The sequence below is a fragment of the Calypte anna genome, chromosome 2 (genome assembly GCF_003957555.1).
Source record: "Calypte anna isolate BGI_N300 chromosome 2, bCalAnn1_v1.p, whole genome shotgun sequence".
Classification (NCBI taxonomy): domain Eukaryota; kingdom Metazoa; phylum Chordata; class Aves; order Apodiformes; family Trochilidae; genus Calypte; species Calypte anna.
The window spans coordinates 41,965,870-41,992,208 of NC_044245.1; the positions used below are offsets into that span (position 1 = coordinate 41,965,870).

General features: G+C 40.9%; 1 protein-coding gene across 1 annotated transcript in view; it reads left to right on the plus strand.

Annotated features, from left to right (window-relative positions):
* The first annotated feature begins 5,159 nt into the window (after positions 1-5,159).
* Positions 5,160-26,339, plus strand: part of CMTM8 (CKLF like MARVEL transmembrane domain containing 8) — a 37,530-nt gene continuing 16,350 nt past the window's right edge. The window contains exon 1 of the mRNA XM_030445566.1: positions 5,160-5,496. Coding sequence (XP_030301426.1) covers positions 5,323-5,496 — 174 coding nt within the window. The 5' untranslated portion in view covers positions 5,160-5,322. The remainder of the gene's footprint in view (positions 5,497-26,339) is intronic.

A 26,339-nucleotide genomic window follows, 5' to 3' on the forward strand; every position in this document is an offset into this window, starting at 1 on the left:
CCACTGGACACTGGAGTATTAAGGTGGGTCATGATTTGCAGGTGTAAGAAGGAATGGCCACCAGCTGTGTTTGGAGCTCTGCTTGCAGGCTGGCTGTAGGAGGAAGCTGAGAGCAGCTGAGAAGCAGCCTGTGAAATACAATATGGGCTTACTCTTGCAGGTGCATTACAGATTTGAGGTCCCTGACCCCGAAGTGTGAAAACCAGAGCTCCCTTTTCAGAGAGGGTTTGTAGGTATACTTCACACTTCTCACTACGAATTCTTAATTTGAGATATTTTGCTCCCTGCCCTGCAGTTAGGGTTATGTTTACAGCATGCAGGGACTGTGTTCTAAGTACAAATAAGCTCTGGAGGAAGGAAGCAATTTTTCCTCATCACAGTATCAAAGACACAGTTGGATTTTAGGGCTGGGAGGGATTTTTAGATTCCCAGAACAGATAAAACAGCTGGTGAAAGGCTAAAGCACAGAAAATATATGGCTTGCGTACTTTGTGATTTCTTAATGCAGCCTATACCACCAGTTTACTTAGTGTCATGATAATGGATTTCAAAACTGAAAACAACCCATAAATTTTTTAAAAAATATCTTAAAGTCAGTGTATATTTTTTCACAGCATGGAGTTAATTCTCTGTATGGCAATGCATGTGTTCTGAGGCGGCTTTTTGGCTGGTAAAATGTCTCTGTGTCTCTGCTCAGGCCTTTGTTCGTGTAATTCCAATAAACTCCATGTAAATAAAGAAGTATTTATAAGAAAAGGAGTACTGCTCATGAGCAGCTGAATTTTGCATTTTCCAGCATTAGGACAGTAACATGTATCTCATGACTGAAACTTATACACTGTCATTACTCAGACTACAGTTTCAATTGGTATTGATTTTATGTTTGTTTATTTGGGGTCACCCAGCTGCAAAACCAAACAAAACCCATGTTCAGTAATCCCACATAAAAACACAGATCCTCTACATATTTGCAGAATAATAGCCAGAGTACAATTCAGGTATTTCTGGTTTAGGTTAGTATAAATCAGTTCTTCTGCATGGTTACAAGCCACCAAATAGTAATACATATTATTAATTATTTACTTAAATACATTTGTAGCTCAAAGCCTACACTTTATTGGTTCCAAAGAGCTACTAGGAAATAACTCCAAATATTTCTTGATTTAAAGCTAACTAAAAATATCTTGGCCTCAGATTAGGACAGTGAGATGTCAGGGGTGAGAATATTTGTCCTAGACATCTGACATGAATCCATGTTTCTTATGTATAACCTGGGTTCCACAGAAAGTACTACTCCTTTCTTGCCCCCTTCAGAGTAAGTTCCCTTAGCTTTCCTAGATCAGTCCTAGATGGTTTAAAAACAGTTTTTGTTGTTGACTGAAATCTGCCAATGACCAGTGAAAAATTTCAATCACCTTTGCTTTTACATGTTTATTTGTTTTACTTAACTAAAAAGAACTTTGACATTTGAAAGTTCTGTGATTTGGGAGGGGAGAGGGGAAACCTTATTTCAAACACACAAAAAAACAGTGCAGGAAATTCCAGTCAGATCCACTCCTCAGGCCTCAGCAGTGAGTCTACTTTAATTAACACTTCCAGTTAGATTGTTGCCAAAGAAGGTAGTTTTAGAAAGCTCCATCAGTAATCTCAAAAATGTTGATACGTCAGGATTTGAGAATCTAACCAGCTTAAATGGAAGACTCCATTAATTAGATACTGAGACATTCAGGAATAAGCCCTTTACTTAGAAACCTGATAATATTTGTATAAGCTGTTTTGCTTGTACTAAAGCATTTATGTTGAAAGGCTTCACCAAATTAGATGTTTATTTCTAATCACAGTTTACTTCATTATAATAGCTGACAGAGGTTACAATCTTGAGTGGTGTTTAAAAGATTTACCAATCCTTCCCTTGAAAGGTTAATTTAAAATACAGAAAATGAGCCACCTTCTTCTCTCTTGGTAGTTCTCTAATAAAAGGTTGATTGTTCAAGCAGCAGCATTCAATTATTTTGCTTCTGATGTTATCTACACTAAAAAAAATCTAGCTAAGCTCAGATGCTCCCTGCAGGCTTTCCAGTTCAAGCCTTGAGTGCAAGGATGGAAAATAGAAAACTAAAGACTACTAGTTAACATTTCATTTAAAATGTAAAGTATTATATTTTCAAGTTAAAGAATAAAATTCGCAATTTGCTTCCTGGAATATCAGTGATACAGAAAACTTCTGGAACGTTTGCCTGTCACCCCCCTTTTTTTTTTTTTTTTTTTTTTTTTTAACAGAGCTCATTCTTTGAGTATGTTTCCCTGGGAAAAAATGTGTTAAGAAAGTCAGAGCAGCAGCCAGAATTCAGAGAAGTTGCCCAGAAATGGAGCTGCTCAGTTTTTGCTGAATTAATCATAATACTGGACCTCTACAACAGACATTGAAAATTTATGCTATATTAATATATTTACTATAGATGAAACAGAAAACAAATGTTTTCCTATCTGTGTTTTATTTTATTCATTTTTTTCTCACTGGGCCTGGGATGTTCCAATGACAGATGTGCAGACCAAAAGCAATGAAATTTATTGCACTGTCTGGGATGGCTGCAAGAGTAACAACACTGACCTCCAGAAGCTAAGAGAACAAAATAAATACAGATTTAGCAATATGAACCAAAACTGAGACTACTGAAAAACATCCTGGAAACATGAGGAGAATATACATCTAGTGTGAAATATATCATCCCTCAAAGGGAAAGTGATGTGAACAACTCAAATTGTTGGCATGAATTTTAGCTCTCAATTTACTCACATTTACTTCCTGATCTCATAGGTGGGAAACTGAAAACAAGAGTCTTTCAGAAGAAAAAAATCAATGCTGTTAGAGTGGATCCTCACAAACAGCAAGAGGGGAATCTCAAAGCAGCTCCGGCGTTGGAAGGAAGCTTGGCAGTGCTGAACAACCAGATAAAGCGCTTTTTATTTTCAAGCCAGTTGAAGCGGGTCTCTGAGCAGAGCAGTGCACAGCTGTGAGGAAGGGATAAAATAGGAATGCAATCAATATAGAAATGCTGGCAACTCCAAAGATTATTACAGTTTTCCTAAAAAGTGTAAAATTCCTCATTTGTGACAGAGACATTGTGTCAAATGGGTTGAGTGTGTGGTTTGCTAATGGTATTTTTTGTTTTCCTCAAAAAAACTTTTATGATCTGTATATCATATTGTGCTAAGTGGCTGGCATCTCATTCTGACAACCTGCAGTTCATGTTTGCAAAACTCTGGCACATTTCTTCTGTCATCTTAAAAAAGTCATCAGTGACTATTAGTACCTAGAAGCTTCACAGAGAAGGAACAAAGGCAGACATTCCAAAAGCCCATAGACCCTGTGCTGTGACACACTGTGAGCTGAGGCACAATCATGCACAAAAATTAAGTTCTTTTGGGTAATTAATGTTTCCCGGTATTTCTCATAGAAACTGTGGTTCTCCTCCCCCCTTCCCAGCTGACTCAATCCCTCACTGAAAGGTAATACCGCAAAATCCATCCTTTGTTAGCCACTAGGAGAGCAGCAGTAAACAATGTGAGGACAATAGCTACCAAACATATGGAAAACACTTCATTTTTATGGAGCTGTCGCGTGCAAATGCTTTGCTTAATGAGAATTCCTGAATGCTTAAAAAAAAAGCTACAACCGGCTTGCTTGATGTTGAAATACCATACTTTTTGTGGAATGGAAGATCACTTTAGAAGTTCTTAAACGACCAGGAAACTTTTTTTTTTTTTACGGCGTTACTTGTGACTGGAAAAGTACTAAAAAATACAGGTTTGATAACAGCTCAAAACTGTCAGGTAGTAGGCCAATAATGACCTCAAACTTTCAATTTCCAGTCTTGTTCACAGCTTTTAGAAAGTCTTTTGCATCACAGAGACTCTTGGTTGTTTGGCAGATCTCGGCTAAATCCCCATTTCCAGCTCTGAGAGGCCTCTGGTATTTCCTCTGGTTCTCTGCCTGCCAGACGTAGTAGTGGTTCCTTTCCCAACAAAATGCCACTGATGAGAGACGGCAGTCAGAGGGGATGACAACCTGCAGCGCCAGCACATCACCTCTCAAGGTTTGCTGCCCGTGGTGCAAGGGGCAATAGTCTAGAAGGAGAATTGATGGCTGGAAGCTGGGACTGGCTGTGAGGCTATGGCCTGTTTTCCTGCAAGGTGTTTTTCCAGAGAAGAGCTGTCTCAGCTTGGCTCCTCACCTTCACCACAGGGCAGATGTGGTCATAGAAGCATAGAATGGGTTGGGTTGGAAGGGACCTTAAAGATAAGCTAGTTGCAACCCCCTGAGTGGACAGGGACAATTTCCACTCGTACAGGTTGCTCAAAGTCCCATCCAGCCTGGCCTTGACACTATGCAAAGAGCATCCACAACTTCGCTGGGCAACCTCTTCCACTGTCTCACCAAACTCACAGTGAAAAATTTCTTAATAATGTTTAATCTAGAATCACAGAATCATACGGGTCAAAAAGGACCTTTGAGATCATCAAGTCCAACCCTTGATCCACTACCACTGTGTGGTTGCCAGACCATGGCACTGAGTGCCACATTCAGTCTCTTCTTAAAAAACCTCCAGGGATGGAGAATCCACCACCTCCCTGAGCAGCCCATTCCAATGCCTGAAATGCCTAAATCCACCCTCTCCCATTTTAAAGCTCTCCTCATTCTATCACTCCATATACTTATAAAAAGTCCCTCTCCAGCTTTCCTGTAGACCCTCCAGGTACTGGAAAGCTGCTGTAAGATCTCCCTGGAGCCTTCTCCAGGCTGAACAACCCCAACTCTCTCAGCCCGTCTTCAGGTGCTCCAGCCTTCTCTCCCATCATCTTCACGGCCTCTGCACATATAAAAGTCCTGGAGGTCAGGAGGTGGTTTCACAGGAGCCCCGCGTGGCCCTTCCCTAGCGCTGGGGATCCCCCTCACCCCCCAAATCCCAGGCTGGGGTCCCGCACCTCGTCCTTACCGCTCTCCCTCCCAGAACCCTCCCCGTCAGGCGCCTGCCCCTCTCCCGCCCCGGGGGCAGCCGTAGGAGGGCTGGGCAGCCTCCTTAGGCGGGCGGGTACCCCACCGGACCCGCCTCTCCGCCTGGGGCAGGGCGCCGAGCACCCTCCCTCCCTCCTTCCCTGCGCTGGGGCGAGGGGCTGCCCGCGGCTCCGGGGCCACACAAAGCGGAGGGCAGTGGCGCCTTTCCCGCCACCCGTCAGGCGGCAGCCGCCCCCCCGCCTCCTGCCCCTCGCCCGGCTCCGGGCGGGCCGGGAGGTACCGGGGCAGCCCCGCGGGTGCTGACGATGGAGCCGCCGCCGGTGCCGCCGCCTCAGGAGCTGCCGCCGCGCCCTCGCTCCCACACGGTCACCACCACCAGCAGCTCCTTCACCGCCAACCTGTCGGCCAGCTCCAGCACCCTCGCCTACGACAAGGAGTTCCTGCGGACCTTGCCCGGGCTCCTCATGGTGACCGAGATCGTGAGTGACCGCGGGCGGCGGTGGGAGATGGAGGAGGATCCGGGCCGGGGAGTGCGCGGAGGGTCTTGGGGGGAGCGTCGGGACGGCGCAGGGGGTTCGGCAAGTTTTCGGGTCGGCGCTGTGGGGAGTTCCCGCTGTGTTTTGGACGTTGGGCTGTCCCCTCGGTTCATCCGTCACCTGTCGCAGCTTCAGTGGGTCGGAACCGACAGGTGAAGTGGAGGGAAGGGAGGGCATGGAAACACGGGCGGTTTTACGGGGCGTGAGCTCAGCGCCACTGCCTCGAAACTATTGACAAATGCAAAGTAACACAGGGTACATGGAGTCTTTTTTTTTTTTTTTTTTTTTTTAAGTCTTCCGCAGGGTTTGTGGTATCATCGCCTCTCGTAGCGGGAAAAAAAAAGAAGTTTTGTCAGACTGGGAACTGATTTTTTTAGTGGCTTTTCTTTAACTGCATTGGATGTATACACCTCGTACCATGTCGCTCGCAGATCAAACCGTGTTCTGGGAGTTAATTATGAAACTTATGCTCATTTTGTAAATCAATTTAAAAAAATAAAATAAATTCCATATGTTCTTAGATATATTTGGGCAGAGCAGGATGTCAACTAGCACCTTTTGGTTTTGGTAGTGATTTTATGAAGTGTAAGGAAACATACGGATAGAGTTGGGTTCAGCCGCTTCTCTCAGTAGCAGGCAGTGAGCAGCACGGCGCTGGGATCCATCCCTCTGCAGGCCTGTCTGCTCTTGGTGTGTTAAGCAATAGGTACTCAGCATCTCGTGAGTTAAAATCCATTTTAAAATAATGCCTTTCTTTCAGGTCTGCTCTTCTCCAGTATTAATAGCTATGGAACTTAAAAAGCTGCTTGCCTCAAGTATTTTATTTTTTTTTAAGTTCCCTGTGTCTTTTTGCTTTGATGATGCCTGAAGGATTAATTTCATTTTCAAGGCTAGAAGAGGTGGTGCTTCCACCAGAGCAGTGGAATGACTGTTGGCTTTGTTGACTTCAAAGTTGAAATAGCCAAGTGAGGCTTCAGGCTGACATGTGTTGGAGGGCCTGTGGCAGAAGCTGAGAGGATGAGTATCGAGATGCCAGCTGCTGTGCTGGCATGGTTGGGGTTACTTTAGTAGGCAGGTGATTGTAGGCTTGTTTCAGTTGTTAAATACAGAGGATGCAGTTGATCTGTGAATAAAATCTTACTTTTTGAAAGAAACTCTCAGTTATTAATTACAGCAGAATTATGAACCTTTTGTATGCTTTATCTGAAGAGTCATCCCACTGCAGATTGTTAGAGAAGTGCCCAAGGCTTTTCTCAAGCCCTGCTGGAATGTTGTATATTCAACCTAGAAGTGAATATGCATCAGCTGCACTTATGGGGAGCTAAATGGCCATGGGGCATAGACAAGTTCTTGCTTACTCCTTGTTGGAAGTGTGCTTTCTAGTTTGTGTTGACAGGTGGTGATTTCTGTAGCCTACCTTTCTGAACAGAGTGATGATGGTTTTTAGGGGGATTTTGTTTCCTACCAGCTGTGCCTGACACCTGCAATAATTATAAATATATTCTTTAGCCACCATTGGAGATGCTTGAGTTCGTTACTATTGACATTTAGACCCAGCTTTGGTTTAAGTTTTGTAAGTACTTGAGAACATGTTTACCAGCACTAGAGAGAAAACCTCAGTGTATCCTGACTTTGCAGGCTATTATAGAGTTGTTTCTGCACTACAGGCTTCCACATATGTATTTTTATTGATCAACAATGCCAAGATGTACAGTTCCTGGCCAACTGAAAGGAGCTGACAGAAGTCTGTGATGCAGGTGAACTTATACTGATTTGTGATGATGTATTTGAGAGAATGGAGGACATTTTTAGTACCAAGTTGAAAGCAATAAAGCAATTTATTTCTGCTTCTTAACCCCACTTATTTTAAAGCAAATAGCGTAGCTCTTCTGTAAAATTAAAGGGAAAGAAGAACGTATTAGTGAATACCTTTATGTGGAATTAATTGAAATAAAACCAGCTATTAAGATCAAATAAGTGACTTCATATGTATGTGTGTATTTGTTTGGCATTGGGTTTAGGTCAAACCTTTTTCAGCAGTTCTGTATGTTTGGCTTGTTTTGTTTTGTCTTCTGAGGAAGAATGTGCTTTAGGACAGCATGACTAGCTTTACACAAGATCTCTATTTCAAAATTGGCTGTTCATATTTAGCAAAAATGGGAGTTGTGTACCCAACATCAGTCAGTTACTGCATGTTCCAGTCATCCTTTGTATATGAAAGTTGTGGCTTGTCTGCACAGATTAGCTCTTTATGATGTTCCTGACCTGCAGTACTGATCCCCTGGCTCTCAGCACAATCCTTTTGCAAACCTGTAAATGAGACAAACTCGAATGTGTGTCTGTATTTCAGGAGTCAGAAGCCGGGACAGATAATTTTCTGTCTAAGCACCAAGCTCTGAAGTGCAGCAGCAGTGATAAGAGCATACCTTTGCTGCTCCCTGCTCTGGAGACATCTGGGAGATGGACAGGGAAGAGGACTGTTTTCAGTAGTATCTGTTTTCACTGCAGCTACTCATCTGCCAGACCCCGTGTTTCTTGGGATACCACTGGAAAGCTAAGCTAGAGGTGTTAAACAGCAGCGCTAAATGTTCTGTGAGTTTGCACTCTGGGGCTGCATAAATATCTGATTATTGCTTCTGTCAGTCAGGGATGTGCATGCAGCAAGAGGAGTGCAGTCTGTGTCTCCTGGCTCTGAAACAGGCAAAGAGGAAATCTGTGTTATTCTTCAACCAAAGAGAGTGGGAAATCACAAAGTTAACATGTCAGTGAAATCTTGCGGTCTTCTTAACTGAAGGATTGTGATCAGGTTTTGCTCTTGCCACCCTAGTTTGGGTGCTGTAAAGATGAATTAACTGCTGTGTGGATTTTCTTGGGTTTTCTTTCATAGCAGCCTGCTTCTACACTGAGGCTGTAGTTGAGTGGCACAGTAAATTCAGTTTAGTGGCTCTTACTTAATGATTCTCTGCAAAGCACTGGTGTGCTATTAACTCAGTCTGCTGCTTCCAATTTGTTTAAAATGAGTTAGCTTTATAAAGACAGGTCTTATGATGGATCAGCTATTCTCTGTCCTTTTCATAGCTGCTTTACAGCCAGTGTAAACGTGGGATGGGGTTCACTGTGCGTGTTCAGCAGTAATGGAGTCATGGACCCACACACCTGGTTCAGCTTAATTTTGTAATGCCATTTGGCCGAGCACTGTACACGTCTAGTATGAATGAACACAGAGCTGCAGCATGACGTGTAGGCTGAATTACCTGGTGCTGACAGATTTCCATTGCCTTCTACGTCTGCCTGCATGACCAGAGGGTGTGCAAGGTTTCCTGCCTACTTATTTGGAAAGAACCAGGGTCAGTTTATTCCCGAGCAAAGAGCAAACTAGAAAATGCCACTGGATTTCTGAGAGAGGTTTTTTGGCAACTGGCATAAAGCACAGCTTTGATGTGTGGAATCTTATCCAAATTACTTATATACAGAAGTCATGGTGCTTGCTGAATAGGACAGGGGCTTCTGGCTCAGGAGAACTGGATTCACTGGCCTTAGATGTCCAGTAACTACTCTAACTTCAATGAATGACTTCTCCATTTGTGGAATATGAATACATATCTTTGTAAGGCACTGAGATCTATTGGTGAAAAAACAGTGTATGAGGTGTCTTTACATAAAGTCTTTAATTCACATGTGGATCACCTGAGCTGACACTGCAATAAAAAAAATAACCTGCTTGTTACTTAGTCCTACACTGTAATCCACTATCTTCAAGGAAGATTTGTATTTTCAAAAGAAGCAAGTATAGCAATTTCATGAGATGTCTTTCAAGTGTTTCTTTTCTGTACAATGATTGCCAAGAAAGACTATATATTTGTCTTCCTGGGAATTTTATGGACAAGATAAATGGTAGCTAGTGATACCTTCTCAGAGCTTTAAATCATTTTCTGAAGTCAAGCATTATGGATCACTTTGCAAAAGTGGAGAGTTTTGTGGTTGCTATGGATGTAGTTATAAAAATATTTACTCTCTAGCAGAAAGACATTGATTCCTTCAGACTGTTGCTTCACACCAGAATGTTGCTAGTCTCCCATGAAACTTGCCCTGCTAATTTTAAGGCTTGTATTGACTATTTGTTCTCAACAACAAAAATACATATTGCATACCTTGGAAGGTTGTTATGTTGCTGCTGCAAGCCAAAGCTTGTGGTGGTGCAAATTTTAGTAAATTGTAATTACAGTTAAATTTCTTTATGCTATTCTATGCAGATTCTTCTTCGAGTAAAATGCTGGAAGTAAGATATGTACTTGAAAAAGAAGCCTGATAAGTGGTTATTTACATTATTTGTACCACATAAAATTATGGTTCAAAATGACATTTCTGGTAATTTTGATCACTATTTCATTATTCTTCAAATGTAAGACCTTTGAAGGCTTAGTTGAGAAAAGAAATTCTTGTTGAATTTGTTTATTCTAGTAAAGTGGAGACCCTCAAAATATTGAATAGATGTTGAAAGTTCACATTATTTAAAATACTGAGGTTACCAAACCCAGAACAACTGTACATGTCCAAATATTTGTTAAATATGCTTTTCCCCCCCCTTTTTTTTTCTTCCTAAGAGCTGTATCACAATCTTCTACAGATATTCCAGTTTTGAAGTACATTAGGAATAAAGTCATATAAATATTAAGAAAAGCAGAAGTAGTACAGACCATCTAGTGTGAAGAAGCTAAAAACTGAAAATTAATTTTTTTTAAGCTCTCCTTGCACTTAGCTTTTTCTATTAGTCTTCTGGCCTCTCTGACTGCAGTTCAGAGACTTTTGTGTAAAGATCCCATGCTCTTCCTGCACATCCTGCGCGTGGCTTAGAACACTGAGACAACTTTTGATGGATTGAACAAGTGTTTTACCTAGAGAAGGTGTCTTAAACCAGTTCCCTTTGAATTACTGAATGGAAAAAAAAAGGTATCCTGTACTAGACAACCACTTCATCCAGTATCTTCCTGGCCATGAATAAGAAAACTGGCAATACAAAGTCAGGTTTCTGTTCTCCCTTTTTTTTAGGTGCAGTTGTTCCATTGCTAACCCTTAGTGTAGTGGATACATGCATCTATATTATTTCCATCTTCCTCCAGGATCGTATCATTGTTTAAAGTTCTTCTTCCTTAAAGGTCTTTGTTTTCCTGGGCAAGATCAGGGTGTTTCCTTGTGAAGAGAGAGCTTCTTGGAGGACACGAGAAAACAGAAGCCTTGGAAAGAGCTGTCTGGAATGTGCTCCAAGTGCAGATAAAAAGCAGTGTTAAGACTGACATGGTAAGAGGGTGAAAATGCCACTCAGGCTGAACACAGACATTTTAAAAAGGTGAAAAATGCTAAATATTCTCAAGACCTCAAGGTTAACGTCAAATATGTATGAAATGTCATCTCTTAATGAGAAGAATGCTTTGAAGACATACTTAAACATAAACTTTGTTCTTGGGTGGATGGTGAATATAATATAGATCCTTCTCCCTCACCCCTCCCAAGCAATAGGAAACAATTTTTTTCCTTTGTACTAAGAAAAAATCTTATGCAACCCAAAGGTAATTTTAAATAATTTTTTTGGCCTTCGGAACCCTATGTCCTTGTGTTGGTGAAATATGCAGCCCACCTGGTAGTCCTAATGGAATAGTTGCAGCTTCTTAGGCTCTTGCTTAGCTTTAGCACGATGCTGTGGCTGGGTGTGGGACTCGTGAGGATGACTGCTGAGGCTCAAACCATCGTGTTGTGATTACAGAGTTTAATGGTATAGTTGGAAAGAGATTAGGACTGCATCCCTGAAAACTGCCTTTTTGCAGCTATGCCTGCTGGTCCAATAAAAAGTATTGAAGCTATGGAAGACCTTATATATATAATTTTTTCCTCAGAAGTGCCTCATCTTTGGATAACTGTACTGTTGGAAACTGAACTGCTTGTGAAGTCAGTGATGTTGTCAGATACAACAAATGATGGAGATACTGCATTTTGTCTTAAAATGAATAAAAACTCTGGACTTGTCTGTGTCCCTTTTCTTTGTGATTGTTGGTTTTCTTTTTGCTTTGTTTTCTCTCTTCATGTAATAATCTTTTTTTTTTTTCCTCTTTCTGCTCTGGGATTCCTGTCTTCTTCTTGAGGTGATTTGTTACACATTATTAAAACCTCATATTAGAAGAGCTTAAAGTTGTGCATGCCTATCTAAAAAGTTTTCCATGCCATATATGATGAAGAGGTATATTTCCTGGCAATCCAGTAAGAATGCAGGCAGAGAAAGGATGAAGGCCAAACAGTTAATTGACTATGAGTCACACAGGACTCTTTCAAAATCATAAATGGCCCCCAAGTTCCCAACTACTTATTTGATCCATTAACAAAGTGCTGATTCTATAGCAAAAGCAGATGTGTTTCACTCCTTGCCCTGGGTTGCTTGGAGAATTCCTGCATCCCTGTGTAGTCTGTGGATGTGTCTTTTTTGTCCTGTGTTCTGCCCTGACTGCTCAGCAACACCTAGCAGGGTTAGAGCAGTGGTGGCTCAAGGATTCTTCTTAAAAATGGGCTTATCAGGCCCACAGAGAAATTCTCTCAGGGGCTCTGAGCCCTTGTAAATGAGAAATGTAGCAGGAATTATAATGTGCTGCCCTTGTTTGGCGAGTGCCTTCTTATTCAGTGCATTGTTCTTCCCTGTTCTCTCCTGGGAATAATAGTGCCATATAGTCGGTTTCAGTCCTGCTTTAAAAAAAAAAAAAAAAAAAAAGTTAAAAAAAAAAATATATATGTTTGTATTTTTTCAGCCTCTTTTTTTCTTTTGGATGAAATACATCCTGTAACACTGGTTTTCTGCACTTGCTTCTGTTTCCATTCCAGGAAGGCAGTGGAAACTGTGTCTTTGCAGAGGTGACCAAGCCTTATTTTCTAGGGTCAAATAGCAAATAGATTTTAGTGTCCATCAAGGTAGTTCTGCTCGTGTGGCCTGAGCCAGTTCCCATGGGAGCTGCTGGCACTGATTCTCCTCTGAAAGCAGTGGCTCAGGTGTAAGACTGGTAAGGAAAGACTGAGTAAGGAAGGAATCAGGCCCTTACTTTCAGTGCAGATGAGTCTGACTCAAGAAAGGCTTAGTGTTAAGCTTTTGGTGATGAACTAAAAGAGTCTGGGGCCTTGGTTCCACATTCATTAATACCAAATCCAGGCTTTGCTAGATAACTGGGTTTTTGCCAAGTTAGAGCACAATATTGTATGTTTACACTCTTTGGTTTTTTGCAAGTTATGGGTGTGCAGGTGATGCTGATGCAACTACAAGTTTGCTGGAGATTAAAATCTTCAAATCAAAACAAAGAATACTTCAATAAATTGGCATCATTAGAGGGATGCTGTTCTAGCAGCTTGCCCTGGGCACCCACAATGCTTCTGGTCCAATGCGAGATGTGCTAAAATCAGATTTTGTAGAACTGGGATGAACTAAGTAAGCGTGGCAATGATGTGCAAGGTGTTGTCAGTCTTGTGATATATTGTATCTTATTACAAAGAATAAATATATTGAAAAATGCTAGACAGGACAGGAAAGAGGACATGTTGGGAAAGCAGCTTCTCTGGTCCTACTTGAGTAATTGCTGCTTGTGTTTAGCTGATGGTCTGATGTGCATAACTTGAAAGGAAAGCTGACAAGAAACCTCATTTTGTACCTGAAAACAAGACTGGTTTGTATCATAGCTTTAAATGCTATGTCCAGGCCTCAATTTAAATATATTAAAGGTGATACTGTTTGGCACAGCCTCCATCTATGTAGTCTGGAAGCTGTACAGCCACTAACAGGGTCCATCCCCCATCCCCTCCCCTCCCTTTTGTTTTGTTTTCATTTATGTGTGTGTGTTGTGATTAAATGAAAGAGTACCTTTAATATATATTTTTGGCATCCATTATCTTCTTTCAACAGTAATACTGTTCCCAGGGCTGCAGCTGCAGGCCATACATAGCTGAATGTGGCAGCACAGTTTTGAGAGGAGTACCAAAAACTGTAGGTGAAATTTAAAAATGGAAACACACAGAGCAGTGCAGGCAGGAGTTAAGCACCGGGGGACAGGCAAAAAAGCTAAAGCCTCCAGCAAAAAGGAAACTTCTGCAATGTATCTTTAAAGTGACACTCCAGCTGATAAAATCAGCCTTGTCTCCAACTGGAAACAGCTACTGTAGGGCAGACTCTGACAAGGAGCAGGTGAGGGGAGGATCAATCCATGCTTGGATGCCAGCTGCTATGGCTGTGGACTGAAAAACATAAACTGTGATACATGATAGAGGGGAAAAGCAACCTCACAACACCCAAAAATGACAGCATCTGCATTGATTTGGTTTCATTTCTAAAGCATGATATACCCTGCAGTAACATTGTGTGCTGTTTCAAGGAGTTTGTGTATGCATAGGCACATACAAAGCCATTAAAAATATTGTTATAGCTGAACACCTTGGACATTAAGAAGTGCCAGAACTGGTATTCACCCTGGCAGTGTTGGTTTGGTATTGAATTGTATGCAGATGCTGGAATCCAGCCAAAACCTGTGTGATCATATTATGTTTATCAAGAAATGTCTGTCACTGGCATTACGCAGTTTTTCCAAGAGTTCCTGGGACTGCCAGTGCATACAGAGGGTGTGTCAGAGGTTAAGGGATAGGATAAGGAAAGGTATAATTCAAAGAGAAGGGGTGGTCTCCTGGCTAATTGTTTCCTTGGAAAGCCTGATTTTTACCTTCTGCTTGCGCTACAGCGTTCCTGTGGGATGCCAGATGAAGCAAGCCAGCCTGGCATTTTGCTGTGCTCACTTTTGTCCTTGTTTTCTGCATCGCCCACCTTGCATCTGAAATGCAAAAGAAATGATTATTTGGGCTGTAGCTGAAGTCAGTAGAAGCTGTGTTGTGGAAAGGCAGAATGCAGTGCTGTGCGAAGTGCTGCGGGCAAAAGAAGCTTTCCAGTGAATTTTAGAAGGTACTTTTTAACCTTAATTTTAGTGCACTGTCTGTAAAGTTGCGGTAGGTACCATTATACTTTATCTCACAGAGATGTGTTTAATAGTTTACCAATGACCTGTGAGGTAATTCAGATAACAAAGTATTTTTAAAGAGCCCATGTGGATATAAAGCCCAGAGTTGCACTTCAGCAACAAGTCTGCAGGTCACGCAAGTGAACAAGGAGAAAGCAAAATAGTGGAAAGTGTTAGTTCTGAAGAAGACTCTCCCTTCTGATGCTGCATGCCAGGTGGTGGTGTGGAAAAGGGGAAAGTCTGTGGTCATGTAATTACAGGCTCTGCCATAATGTATCCTTAACTAAAGATATAATGAAGGTGTGTGAAGAACTTTATTGTTGCATACTTAGCAAAAAGTATTTCAGCATGTTTTTGATGTCTCTCTCTTGCGTATTCTTCTACCTCTTTGTCTCAAGTCTTGTATTTCCAACTTTTTTAGTTGCAGGGTTGTTTGGGGGTTTTTCTGTGCCTTCAAGCCTTCCATACCCAACAGCTCAAGGCAATTTGTTCAAGGTCTTTGCATCATCTTCATCCAAACTGCTCTTCTTCAGGCTTGACACAAGTAATCAACATAGAAGAATCAGAACTTGGCAAAATGGGGTCTTAGGAGAAGGAGATGTAAGGCAACTGAAAGAGCAGGCCCAGATCAGTATGAGCCATCCATCTTTTGTTGCTTCATAAAGATGTAGGTATATGAAACCATGAAAAATAGTGCAGTATTTTAGAAGAATATTCGAATTGTATAGTGATACAATAGTGACACTTAGAGCGATACAGTAATGTAGAAGGTTATTGGTGCTTATTGTGACATATTTGGTTCTTGCATTTTGGCAAGTGTAAATAACCAAATGCATTTTTTCTGAGCCACAGAGCATGTTGGATGGACTTGTTTTCAGTCAGACCTACCACTATCTTCTCATGACCTCAATGAAAGCTATTACAAAAAGGCTGAAAAGCTATTCAATATGAGAAAATCAGGATACATGGAAAAGCAGGATCTCTGCTGGGATTTCCGAGTTATATTTCAAAGCCTCACCATGTGCATAAACCATGCTCACTGAACTGTGCAGTACAGTTACTACAGTTATTTACTATTGTGGCTTGCTGGTTGACCTCCAAGATAAAAAATATTTCTCCTTTCCTGTGGTATTACATAGCAAGTACAAACTAATATAGTATTGGCATTCTCGTTTTCTTCTCCAAATGCACAGGATTCTGGCTACTGTCAGAATTTGGATGCCATATAAAATTCCTACTGAGCAGAAAGGTATTTGTCATTGGAAAACTGCTGTCTTTTGTTCGGGAAACCCACAATCCTTAGTTTATTGTTTTGAGTATATTCTTGCAGTAATGACACTTAAATTTAAAAGGCAGTGTGCAAGAGGAAAGTAATGACCTATTTGAAGAGGTGTGCTTTTTGTTTGCATTATGACCTCCATCTGAAGATGAATAAAACCAATTATGAATATATTACATGGATCTATAGAAGTGTAATTGAATTATGAGACTTGCCAAGAGTCGAATAATGCACAATTCTTTGTGTTACTAATTACAACTTCATTATTCCATTCAGTATAGTCAAAGATTTTTTCCTTCTTATATTCTCAGCAAAAAGGGTAAGAATCTTAGCCAGGAGAATAAGGTTTTTAAATACTTTGTTCAAACTCATGATTTCTTTCTAGACTTCGGCAATCATGACACATGACCAGACAGTCATCCAAAGAACTTGACACCCTGTTGATGTAATAACAGAGGACTATATAAGAAATGTTTGCCTAAAGTAAGCAAGTCAAGATAATGTTTCTAAGGTGAGATGGGGTCTCTTAGAAAGTGTTTTACTTACTCAAGTTAAAATTAAACAGAGTGCATAGCAATAAATAGAATGGAATTCTGTAAGCTTGGTTACATCTAATTTACACTTTCTTATTGAGCTGAACAGTGGAATGCTAGACTGGAAAAAATTCAAACCAACCTACATCTGAAGTAATTTTCATGTTAAAAACAGAGCTGTATTTCAAAATGCTGCTTCAATTTAGGTTAAAAAATGTGGTGGTGAAGTGCATTTTAAAAGAACACATAATTTTGACTTGTGGTGCTTGCTCTTTCTGTAAAATTACTTAGACAATGTACACAAACAAGAAAATGCCCCTGAGAAGGGGTGCAAATAGAGTCCAAATGAGCCAGTGGGAATGAAACCAGACTAAGATCTAATGTAATGAGTCAGTTTTTGATGCTATTAAAACCTTCTGCAAATTCCCCGTTGACTTCAGTCATCCCAACATCCCGGCACATGAAATAAGAACATGAAAGCCTACCTACTGCAAAGGCTGTATACTCTAATCAGCCCTTACAGTGTTTGTCAGGCTCTTTAAGATCAGCAGCTCCTTTCCGATGGTAATTTCCTATCTACTTGTTAGCATTTGGTAAAGGGGCGGCTCTGTTCCTTCCTCTTGCTGCTGAAGAAAAGTGTATGATCAGAAGCTTTCCCCATTTGTTTCATCTGCCAGCTCTGTGGCTTAGACTAGTAGGAGATCACCTCTTTCAGGACCTTTCCTCTCTGATACACCTGTGTGAAACACTTCCTCTCAAATTATACTGAGATTAGAAGGATCCTCATTAACACTTCTTACCTTTTTGTTTGGTTTTGGTTTTGTTTTTTGTTTTTTTGTGTTGACCTACTGTGCTAAAACTGACCTCAGGAAATTTAAAGTCTCAGTTAACCTGCTTACTACCAAGGTTGCCCCCAGTGTGCTACCATTTTGTTTACCTATTTCATACATGCAGTTTCTTTGCCTCGAGCAGCATAGCTGAGGGATGATAGAAGAGGAGGCTCTTCAGATCCATTCCTCAGACATGTCCTTTTATAACCCAAATGGGTAATTTACATTAAAATGACCTACCTATAAATAAATGGTCACCTACCCCACAGTACAAGTAGGTATCTTGTTTCCTAATGAGGCATTAGTCATTTTGTTACATCCACTTCCCTGTAATCTTATGATACTCTTAGATGTCAAAACATCTCAACATCACAAATGTCAATCCAAACATGTTTCTTCAGTCCAACAAATGAATGTCTCCCATGGCTTTCCTGCCTTATCACTGCATTAGTAAATGACATATGCTTACTCACGTGTCAAAGGCAAATCACTATGCATGTTGTGTTCCTCCTTTTTTTCCCCTTGGTGTGAACTAGCAAAGCTCCCAGCTAGCAATATCTTCCAGTGGCCTAATTCCTTTCTGCTTTCTTGGTTTTACTTGCTATCACCTGTAATGTTTGCAGTAGGAAGTGACACTACATGCCTCTGTGTTTGTGCATGGTTCGCGATAGCAAGCAGAGGTTTTGGTGTGAGTGGATCTCAGCATTTTCACATGGGAGGAGTTGGTACATGGAGAAAGGGGTACCTGCAAAATACTACTTTCTTAGTAAGATTTTTTGAGTTCTCTAAAGAAATTTCCTTCTTTAATTTGAAACTAGTAATAACATGTTTTGAAGGGAAATTGTGCTAAATATCTGCACGCAGACTTTTTAAACAAAAAGCCACCTTCAGCACAGCCTTCCCTTCCCCCTCTCAGTGGGAAAACAGGAACTTCTGAGCAGGAGGTAAATAGCTGCAATACTGAACAAAGAGAGTTTGAACAAAGACTTGTAACACCTCTTTATTGTATCTGCTCTATTGTCATTCTAGGGAAGAAAATACTGGGCAGAAGAAAGCTGTGATCCAAATCTGAGGAAAGAGAAAGGGAAAAGGTGTGGAAGTTAGCTAAGTAAATATAATTTAATAGGTTGTATATATTGGAGATGGTGTAATATAAACAGAACTACAGGAAAAGGCTTGGGTTTTTAGAAGAACCACTTGGGTGGCAAGGGAGCCTCCTGGCAGGGCAGAGCATGCCCTATGCCCTCAGCCTGCAACCCTCAGCTCCTTGGCTTCTGTTACCTTACCTAGAACTCTCCTCCTTATAACCTTGCTGTGTATGCTGCATCAGTCTGTGCTGTGATAAATTGCAGGTCAGATGCAGGTAGCCTTCCACAAAGTCTGCTGCTGCATTTTTGGGTATTGTTGCTGCCAGCTGCCTGACCAGTCAGGTCAGGTCGTGGCTGCCTCCACTGAACCAGCAGCTGATCCAGTCACGGTTCCTGTCACCCCAAACCACAGCCTGAGTGCTGCAAGAAGTGCTTGACTGGTAAGCAGTTGCAAATTTGGTACTGCAGGCTGCTAAGGTGACTGCCCTCCAGACATCTGCCTTGCTCATCTGCCAGTGGCTGATTGATGCTGTGGTAGCCTTGTCTTCTCACAATTTACTCTGTGCCTGTGCCTGAGAACCTGCCCTGAGACAGAGCTGGTGTCCTGATCTGCTGACTCAGCTTCTGTAATGGGTGGGAGGGAGAGCAAGCAGTGCTTATATTTTAGACCAATATTTTATCTACTGTTGAAGAGATTTGCCTGAGTTTTAGGACCAAATTCTAGCCTGTACTGGGACTGTTGGCGGACTTGGCTAGATATGTTTTTGGACTGTACCAGTTTTCAGGCTAGCAGCATGCTTGTCTCCTAGAAGAAAGTCCAATGCCTACAGAGAAGCTTGAAGGAGGACGTATGGGGAATACCTTTGCATTGTGAGGTGCAGTTGTTCTAAACACTTCCCTTTCAGGGATCCACTGATCCATAGTAATCCCTGTAGTTCGCAACAGTTCTGACATTGGTGAACAGCATTGTAAAGTCAGATTTGGAGAAAGAGAATTGAGTATGCTTGAAAACCCCAAATATAATTGGATTGTGGAGACAGTGAGGTGCATGCAGCAAGAGCCACAGTTACGAAGAACTTGTTCCTTCTTGCTTCTTGCCTTTCCCGTGTTTATGTATTTCTGTCAGCCCAAACCAGGACGATTTCTGAAGGTAAATACAGAAGGTCTGGTAGCTCTTAGAAGCACACAGCTGAAAAGGTCTCTGCCTCTGTGTCTGCAGTTCTGCATCTGGTGCTAACCCAAAGCAATGATTTGTTTACCTCGGATCATCCGGGCAGTCAGCAGAGTGTGGTAAATCAGGAGCAGCTTTGTATGCAGTCACCCTTGCAAGGCAGCAACCTCTGGCAGAAAAACAGAGCAGGTACCTGAGGGACTTGAAATGGTTTCTGCTTGCTTATTTAAATCTGCGTAAGCAAACGTTTCAGGCCTTGAAATATTTCTTCTTGATTTGAGATATTTTTTCCTACCACGAGAAAACTGCTATTTGTAGCCAGTTGTTCTGTTCTTTGTTTGCACAAGGTCCATTGAAGCAGTTGGAGAACATTATACCCTGCCTGACACACAGGCGTATATACTTAATTTATGACATTAGTAGTTTGAATTTCGAGTGTCAGGTATCCCACGGAGCTTTTTACTTTTTTCTCTTATGCTGCATGTACCACTTGAGTATTTATTATGTAGAGCAGACAGGCTGTTGGAAGTCCTTCAGGCTTGTGGGCTTTTTTTCTTCAGGACTTTGAAAGAAAGTTACGGAGCATGTAAACAAAGACTTACCTAAAGGCATGACTGATCCACGTTGTCTGTTTACACACTTGTCCAAGTTATTTTCTTCTTTCTGCATTAATGGGGAATGCAAAATGTATTTGCATATAATTCTTAATTTTAAGGTTGATTTTGCGCCCTGAGCTTCTCTGGAGATGTGGGACAGTGGTAGTGACTCTTAAATAGGTCTCTGTTAAAATCTTATTTCTGGATTGTCGCTGTTCCTGATTAGTTCAAAGTAAACTCTTTCTACTGCTACCATGAGAAGAAAAAAGAAAGAAAAGAGGAGAAAAAAACCCAAGAACTTAACTTGTCAGAAGCAACTTTAGCATTTGTGATTGTCTCTTGTTGGTTTGTATCCTGTGAACAATTTAAAATATGGTTCTTAGTACAAAATTATCTTTGTATCAGTGACAGATAAAGATTTCGGAGAAGGACATGCCTGGAACAGAGAAATTCTGATGGGAAGTGGGGCTGAGGTTTATTAACAGTGAGAGCACTAAGCATTATGGCAGCTTATTTAGAGGCAAGATGAATCTATTCATTGCAAAATCTATGCCAATATGTCATCTCTTTCCACAAAGCATGGTGTAGGTTGAAATCTTTATACCACTGCCCACATGGCCAAAACTCCTTTCTGTCTGTGAAATCTGTGAACACAAGTGCCTCCACAAAAACATATGCAGGTGTTAAATATTTATAAGCATGCTGTTCTATGTTGTTAATGTAAAGTGTATTCAGAAAAGAAAGTGAATTTACCAGACAAAGATTTTTTTTTTTTATGAGGCACTTCTATAACATGTGGATCAGTCTTTTTTAAATCCTTAATCGTCACCTAAGAACTTAGTTAATAGCTCTTGGGCTTGGACCTTAATATTTAAGAATCAATGTAGAAATAGTCAAGAGGTAGAATAAACCTCTCAATAGGAAAACAGCAACAGATCTTGGTACAGACTTATTTTCTCATGTCTTCTGTTTGTCAGGTGAAGGGAATTTAAAACTTTTGGTGACTAGAGGATAATGTCTAGTGGTGAACAAATATTCTGTATTCTGAACACCAACAAGTTCTGTGATGTTAAGCTGCAAATAGAAAGATATCTTAATTATTAAAATGAAAATAATTTTCTTTTTCTGAATGAGCAGTTAATGTTTTCCTAATGTTTCAATGCAGGTAGAATGCAGCAGCAGCCTTTTTTAGTAGATACTGTCTTTGATTTTTCCATTGCACCGTAACTGGCTTTACAACTGTGTATCCTAACAACAGGGCAAATTAAAAGTTATTCCCAAAGAACCAAGAAGCTTCCTATTTTAATGTAAGAGCTAAGATTTGTGAAACAATGCTGTGTGTCCGCTAATTATAGGCATCTCTATTTACATGGCCCAACAGGAAGATAGAGTCGTAAAAATAGCAACAAAGAGCCAGTGACATTATGAATAAAGCAGCTGTATACAGTATTGTTCTCTTCAAGAACTTAGACACCAGTTAAACAAAGTGGACTGCATAAATAATCAATCATAATTCAGAAGAAACCTTTGTTGGGAACAATCTTTTAGAAATAGTTCACCTTATTAATGTACAAATGATGGCAGAATCACTTTCTTTGAGGTTGTGTGTATTTTATGTGTATATGGAAATGTTAAAATATTACAAGTAGCTTTCAGTGTTAAAATGTTAAATGCACCTTGAACAAATCATTTGCCATTTATTGAGAAGCTGGTAGTTTTCCACCTTCAGAAACTATGTCCCTTCAGGGAAGATGGGAGAAAGGAAGCTGGAGTGCTTTATGACTTCTTTAAAAAGAAAAATTTAAGTTGATTGATGAGACAAGATGAGGGTGGAAGAAGACATAGGTAACTCAAAGCTGTTTTCACTGATACGAAATCATTAGAAAAGCAACCCCTTAGTACCATCATATTCCATTAAGAAACAACGGTAGTTGTAGCAATAAAAATAGTAATAAATGCCAGACTGGGGAAGACACATTGAGTCAGAAACATATGATCCATATCTTTTGAGCTCTGAATCCACTTTTGAGCTTTCCCACTTTAAATAATAAAATAAAAAGTCAAAACAGATTACTGGAGATTACTGAGTTAGAGATTACCGAAGCAGATAGTCTTTTTTCCTAATTTTTCTGTGCAAGAGGAATGATTTCCTCACAATGCACTTCCATAAATATCAAAGACAGATGTGTATTCAGTCGCTATAAAAAAGGTTAAACAGGCAGCACATTAAAGAGTTTGCATGTGTGATTTATGAAGAACTCCTTATCAAAGCACAAGTGCTATACCACGGTCTTTACCTTCAGAAATGTCTTGACTGCTTGACTTGAAAGCCTTGTTAGAAAAACTCCCATATATTTGTGAACCAGTGACTACATCTGCTCAAACAAAAGGTAGGATAAATCTTGTCACCTGCCCCACCCAAGAAACACTCCCCAAACCCCCTGAACCAGGAGGGTCCAGACTCAGTCCTGAAGTTAAAGTGCAGCTGCACTCCTGAGACCCGTTCTGGCTTGAGAAGGGGTGCATGACATTCATCATGCCTAGAAATTCTTCTTAAATGTGAGGAGAGGAAATGTCTTCCTTTGTCCAAATGTCAGCTTCAGACATCAAAATAAGAATTCAAAATAAGAGCCTGTCAGTATGTTTTCCTGTCTTTTTTCCTTTTACTGAATTTAAATTGCGAGCCCTTTTAAGTTCTTCCACCAAGCAGCTGATGTTCCCTTCCAATATGAGCTCTCAAATCTGCATGTAATTTTGTAGCATGAAGATCTTTAAAAATTGAAATCAATGAAATATGGCATTGCAGGAATTTGGTAATAGGACTCAATAAATTATTGTTATGACTCATGTGGGTTATGGGATGTATTCTTGCTTCTGTAGTCCCTGTACAGGGACAGAATTGTTTAAAGGACTGATTTGTGAATGTTGCTTATCAAAGAAGTCAGCTACAGCATTTACTTAGAACTCTTAAAATATGCTTGAATGTTAAATGAAGAACTATGTAACCTTGTGGTTTTTCCTATCTTGATGATTTATAATGAGTGTTTTAAAAAGAAAAAATCATCAGACTATAGAATTTGTGTGCTATTTTTAAAATTGAAGGTGTTTGTACCAAATCTTCAAGTTTTTTGTTTGTTTGTTTGTGTTGGGTTTTGCATTTGGTTTTGTTTTGTGGTTTTTTTTGGTTTGGTTTTTATGTTTGTTTGTTTTTTTTTTAAAAAGACCTGTATCTACAGGCTGGATAAAAGCTACCACTAGGAAACAAACATGTAGTGCCACCACACGGTGGTGTGTCTGTCTCTGCTTTTGTCTGTTTGAAAATTCATACTCAAAGGTAGTGTCAAGTGAAAATTCCCTGAGAAAGTAACTGAAAAAGCAGATTATTTTGTGGGTTTTGGTCTAATATACTATCAACTTCATATTTTCCTTTCTCTGCTGCTGAAGAGCAAAGCATAGTAGGTATTCCTGTGATTCCCAGCTTTATGATACTGTGGTGTTTCCCATAGCTGTACCACCTCTCCCAAGTCTCTCAGGAAACTGTGGAGACAGTGAATTTGGCATCAACAGCATTGCTGCTCAATAGCAAGTTGTTTCTTCTTGGGTACTGTGAGGTGGCGGTGGGAATAACTCCTGCCGCAGGCAAACCTTGCTGAAGTGAAAGGAAAAGGGAGCAGTAGTGTTTCTTTTATTCACATCCCTCCAGATTGCTAGATAAGAAGTTAGGCAGTCTCCTTGTGTTAAGGTCATGTTTGGAGAATAAGTTCTTTGGAGGTCATTGCCTTCCAACTGTTTCACTGGGTGCCCTTCCTGAGAGGTAAGTGCTTTTAAGTACAGGCTGTTTGTCTTCTGTGGTGTTTTGCACCACCACCCCTCGTTATTTTTACATTAAACTGTGTCCCTGATGGAGCCACCGATAGCAGTAGCCAGTGCGCTCCTGGTCAGCTGCAGTAGCTCTGAGGCTGGTTGTGAGTCTTTCTCCTGACTGATCTGGGATGATGAAGGTGCTTTAGTGAGGTAATAGAACATCGTGAACAAAGATAAGGCTGTATCTTCTGCTGGGGCTCTGTAGATAAAATGATGGGTAGCACTTTGTTAGCAAGTCAGTATGTGCGTAGTGCACAGTAACCTCTATAAATGTCTCAGTGTGTGCAGATCCTCAGGCAAAACACAAGTTTGAAGTCAGGATTTACAGGCATCGGTCAACAGTAGTGTGCTCTTTAATGCAGCCCTGAAAAACCTGAAAGCATTTAATGTGGAAAGCGCCCTGGGACAAGGACTGATCTTTATGCTTTGTACACATTTTAATGACCTGTTAATGATCAACCACTGCTCTGCTGAGAAGATAGATTTTTATGATGATACATATCAAGCCAGTTTCTTCAGCCTTGCTTGAGATTATTCCTCGTAATTCTGCTTTAGAAACAAATGGTATATCGATGTGGCATGTAGTCATCCCATTCTATTAACACTTTTGCAGCCTCCACTGCTTGCTTGCCAGGGCGTTCTGCACGAAGGAAGGCAAATTGTAACCAGGAGTTAGTGTTGGTGGTTGTAAAGTATCTAGTCAGTGGTTTGTTTAATCTAATATGCAGTCTCTGATAATGACTAATACTGACAATTTAGGGAGGACTGTAAGAAGGAGCACATAATGGCAAGGTCCTTCTCTGCTGTAGTTTTCTAGCCTCTAGCAAATTGCACATTTAGGAATTTCCAGAGCTGAAGGTTGCATCCTGACTATTGTATATGTAGGCAATATATAAAGACAGGGGCTGACCTGATTGTGTGTGTTCCATGATTGTGTATGATATTTCTGATGGCAGTGAATTCTGTGATTTAATTATGTATTGTTTTTTCTTCTTAATGTTTTATTTTGGGTTTTTTTTCTACTAAGACTTCAACTTTTCAACTTTTTGCCTCATAATTTAGCTGGATGCTTCTTGTTTTGAGTCCTAATCCAGTCCTTGTTCTGTTCTTTATGCCACTCACCATTCTGCAGACTTCTGTCGTGTCTTCCTTCAGTCTTCAATAGAAAATTGGACTCCACTGGAATCCATTCATAATCCCATTTTACAAATGGGAGAAAGGAATGAACAGATGTGTGGGTGCATCATCAATTCATAAAGCACCAAATGTCCTTTATTAATTTTCTAACGACTTATAATCTCCCATTGTGACTTTTTTTGATCACATAGAACAAAATAAACAATCCAAGAACAGTCTTATTTCTTACTTACCTCCTGAGTATCCACTACCCTACCTAAGTTATTTTTTCAGACAAAAACTTCCAGAGAAAATAAGAAATATACTCTTTTGTTATGATTTCACAATTTTGATGGGAGGTGGGATGGTCTGTTCTTTCCTGAAAACGTTATCTTGCTTTTTTTAATGTCAGCTACCTCCATTTGCTCTGTGTTACTTGCCTTAGGTCTTCTCTCACACATTCCATGCGTATTTCTCAGGTGAAGCAATGTTTGTAGTACACTGCTGGGATGGACAGCTTGCTCCTTGCCATCCTTGGGGTTATTTTTCTCAGCTGTCAGCTTCAGCGAGCTGGAGCAGCGAGCGCATCGCGGCGGAGTCGTCACGCGTGAGTTGCAGAGCAGTTAGTGCAGTACATGGTGGAGGCCAGGAGACCTTTGTGATTTATTCATTTTAGTGGGCAGTAGATTCATTAAGGTAGCATGAAACTGGAGTATGCAACAGCATTTTGCTCAGGTCTTTATGCCTGGGCAGCGCTGCAGCACTCATGCTGATCACTGATCAGAAATCAAGTTTCCCGCTTGCGTGCCAGCAGCCGACAGCCTCCCTCTCTCTGCTCTTCCACTGAGACTTTAGGGTTTCTTGGGCACCCCTGCAAGCTGGCTTTGTAAATCCTTTTGTTAAGTGCAAGCCAATGCCCTTATTCAATCATGCTACGGCTGGTTCAGTACATCCTCATTGCATGGCTGAACCCAGATAATGAGGGTCACAGGTTGAACATCAGAACTTGGCCCTTCTTTGCTGGCTCAGGTGCAGGGAGACCTGATCCCCCCCCGCCCCCTTGTTTGTTTTTTTTCAATTTTGGAAGGAAATATGCTCTTGGATTCTTTCCTGAGGAACTGGGACAGGTGTGGGAGGACTTTCCTGCTCCATGGAGCTGAAGGAAAGGCACAGGAGGTCTATCAGCTGCTGAAGGGTTTGTTCTGAATTCTGACTTCGGAACAGGCGTGTACCCTGTTGAATGAAATGTCTGCCCGTGGGCCTTGACCCATTTCCAGCTT